The 3,194-nt window shown below is 57.3% G+C and overlaps 1 protein-coding gene across 1 annotated transcript in view; it reads left to right on the top strand.

Moving 5' to 3' along the window:
- The window catches only part of ZIC4 (Zic family zinc finger 4), an 11,426-nt gene extending 8,870 nt beyond the window's left edge, over positions 1 to 2,556 (top strand). The window contains exon 3 of the mRNA XM_077765918.1: positions 2,264 to 2,556. Coding sequence (XP_077622044.1) covers positions 2,264 to 2,556 — 293 coding nt within the window. The remainder of the gene's footprint in view (positions 1 to 2,263) is intronic.
- Positions 2,557 to 3,194: the final 638 nt, after the last annotated feature.

The raw sequence follows: 3,194 nt of genomic DNA, 5'->3' as shown, positions 1-3,194 counted from the left end.
GCGCCTTTCAGGCCTTAGCCCCAGGCCCCGGCCGCTCCGGACCGGGTGCAGGGCCCTGGCCCAACCCTGCCTCTGCACACCCACCCAGCCAGCGCGCAGCGCCGGACACGGTGGGACGCGAGGGGGCGGGAAGCAGTGTCTGGGGGTGCGGATGGGGGCGCAGTGTTAGGCGAGAAGTCCAGGGGGGCTCCTGCGGCTGGGGAGAGGCCGGGGCTGCGCGGGTGGGCGCGGCCTCACCTGGCTTCCCTGGGGCCTCGGAACTTCCAGACTGCCCGAAGTGCCATGCTTTTTCCATCCGCTCCTCGTCTGGGATGAAATCATGGTTTCTGTTTTACGTGACTGTCCAACGAGGAGCTGGCAGGATGGGATAAGTGTGTAGGGGAATATTGGGGAGGGGGGGCAGTCAACCTGAAATTCTATTCCTCCTCTGTTCTTAGCAAATATTGTTTTCTTTTGCAGGCCCTGAATTGCATGGTTCTTGTAAGTAATTTTAGAAAGAAAAGAAGGAAGGGAGGAAGAAAAGTTTTAGTTTTGCAGATGCGAACAGGGATCAGAGGGGAGAAAACAAGGGGCAAATGGGGACACCGATGTATTCTGCATTTTTCTCGTTTTTGTTGTTTTAATAAAACGGTACCAGTGTGCCGAGAAATGGCAGACGCCGGCCCCGCCCAGTGTTCCACTGTATTAGTACTGCTGCAGGGTCAGGGCGCAGCGCCCCGGCCGTGCCAGAACCCTGGGCTCACAACCCGCAGCCGCACGGAGGCGAGGGTTGTGCGCAAGCCTCTGGCTCCGCCTGAGCTTCAGCCCGGCTCAGGAATAGGGGCTTTGTTTGTTCAAACCTGCCCCCAAAGCACCCATCCTTCCTGGAAGCGGCGGAGAAGCGACCACAAAGGCAACAGTCCTCCAGCCATGCATCTCTTTCTTAGCCAGACGCCTGGTAGCCTTTCTCTCAACCTAGGGCGCCCGATGGCATCCATTGTTTAAACCGCCTGGACACTTCCTCCCCACCTTTGCACGGCATCTGCAGCTCCAGCAGGAACCTGGGCTTCCGGGTTCTTGGGGGTCCTTGGCACCCCCACATTCCAGCGAATCCAGCCGCCAGTGAGCTCCAGGACTGGGGCTCGGTCCTCGGCGAGTATTTCCACCCTAACGCGCTCTCGCGCCTTCCCGCGGCTCTATAGGGCATCGCACCACGAATCCGAACCCCCTCGCGGGTCTACCCCGGCTGCCCGCTTGTCCTCCTGGCCCGGTCTGATCTCAGCAGCTGCGCTCCTCCCGAAGCCGCCGAGCTCAAGGGTGCCATTAGGCGAGAGGCCTCGGAGCCCGCCTGACGCGGGCAAACGGTGCATGCAGCGCCCGCCTCTCAGCTCGGGCCTGCGAGGCCCGACAGCCGGGCGTGGGTGGTCTGGGGAGGCTTTTCGACCTCTCAAGTAACTTCGGACTCGGGGAGCCGGCTGCCGGCGGCAGCGTCTCCGGGAGGCTGCTGGAGCAGCGTAAGACAATATTTTTTGCCGGCACGCATATCTGGAGGGATCCCGGACGGTTTAGGCAAGATTTGAAGAATGCTGCTAAATGTTTGCCCTCAGGGGGTAGCAGGGAAGGGGGAGGGGGCTCCATTTCCCGTAAAAATCGCGTCTTAAGTGAATCATCGCTCAGAATACCTTTTCCTGCAGCACGAATCCACATTATGCACATATCGTGTGCATCGGCTGCGCATCTTTAAATTATTCCATCACCTTGGCGTTTGCACAAAATCTACGTTAGTAAATAATTTGGGTCATGGTAGGGTGTGTGTAGGGTTGACTACTGGGTGGGGTGTGTGCGGGTGGTGGGAGGGATACAGACGTTTGGCTAGAACAGCAACTTTAAAGCAAATGGATGCTAGCTCTCCAGCCAACTCTGTTCTCGGGTAAAGATACTTCTGGTTCCGAGGGGAGAAAATTTGGAGGAAAACAACCAGAGTGGATCAGGATGGAAACTCGACAAAGATGGAGTCTTCATCGCTCCTCCTCCGTACCCTCCCCCGCCCCCCGCTCCGGCCCGGGCGGGAGAGGGGGAGGGGTGGCGGCGTGCAGGGGGAAGCTCCCGGCGCGCTCTGAGCGGGAGCAGGGGGTGCTAGTCCTGAGATGCCAAAAGCAAAGAAGGTTTCTGAAAATCTTCTGTGGGTCTTTTTCTAAAAATGAAAGAGAAATTGAGAAGGGTGGTGAGGCCCAACTGGGGCCACGGCCCACGCGCACTAATGTCTCTGCGTTGCCTCCACCAGGGGAGAAGCCCTTCAGGTGCGAGTTCGAGGGCTGCGAGCGGCGCTTCGCCAACAGCAGCGACCGCAAGAAGCACTCGCACGTGCACACGAGCGACAAGCCATACACGTGCAAGGTGCGCGGCTGCGACAAGTGCTACACGCACCCCAGTTCTCTGCGTAAGCACATGAAGGTGCATGGGCGCTCGCCGCCGCCGCCTNGCCCCCAAATCCCCAGCCACCACCTGGTCCCGCCGCTGCCGCCGCCGCCTCGGGTATCAGGGCTGCTGCTGTGGTTGCAGCTTCCGGTACACTGACTGCTTGTCTAGGCGGGGTTACTGAATCTTGAAGAGAGGGCGAGGAAGGAAGAAAGGATGGGAGGGAGGAAGGTACCACTAAAAGTTGTTAGAGCTCATTGAATATGCTAATATAATATCCATTATTTTAAAATATAAACATGGTTCCCATATTTATTCCGCAGTCTCACCCAACACCTTCCAGCCACCCACACCGACGCCTTCACGACTGGGTAGCATGACACCAGTGTTTGGGTGGAGAAAGTACAGAAAGAGACAGGCAAAAGGAAAAAATACACATTAGGAGAGTTTATGTGCGAACTTGGCAGCTGCGGGCGGTGAAATTAAGACCACAAAGTCCTCTCGGGGTTCACAGAATGAGAAATGTTTTCCTCGAGGCCCCGGGAGGCTCGGATTGCCACCGGGACTCCCTTCCCAGCTTCCATTGGGAGCCCCCTCGAAAGTTCCAGTCGCAGAAGGTGGCAGAGGGGATTCCTGAGCCATATCTTGTCTATTTCCTTCTACCTCTGCCTCCCTACGTCCCCTCCTCCTTCAGCTGTCCTCTCAAACAAAAAAGTGCAAGTCCCTGATCCCAAAATTTCAAACTCCTTATATAAAGGAGATAAAAGGGAGAGAAGTTGAAGCACCTACCCTGGGGA

The sequence above is a fragment of the Crocuta crocuta genome, unplaced genomic scaffold (assembly GCF_008692635.1).
Source record: "Crocuta crocuta isolate KB4526 unplaced genomic scaffold, BGI_CrCroc_1.0 scaffold54, whole genome shotgun sequence".
In the NCBI taxonomy this organism is placed as follows: domain Eukaryota; kingdom Metazoa; phylum Chordata; class Mammalia; order Carnivora; family Hyaenidae; genus Crocuta; species Crocuta crocuta.
This window is presented reverse-complemented; position numbering and strand designations above follow the sequence as displayed.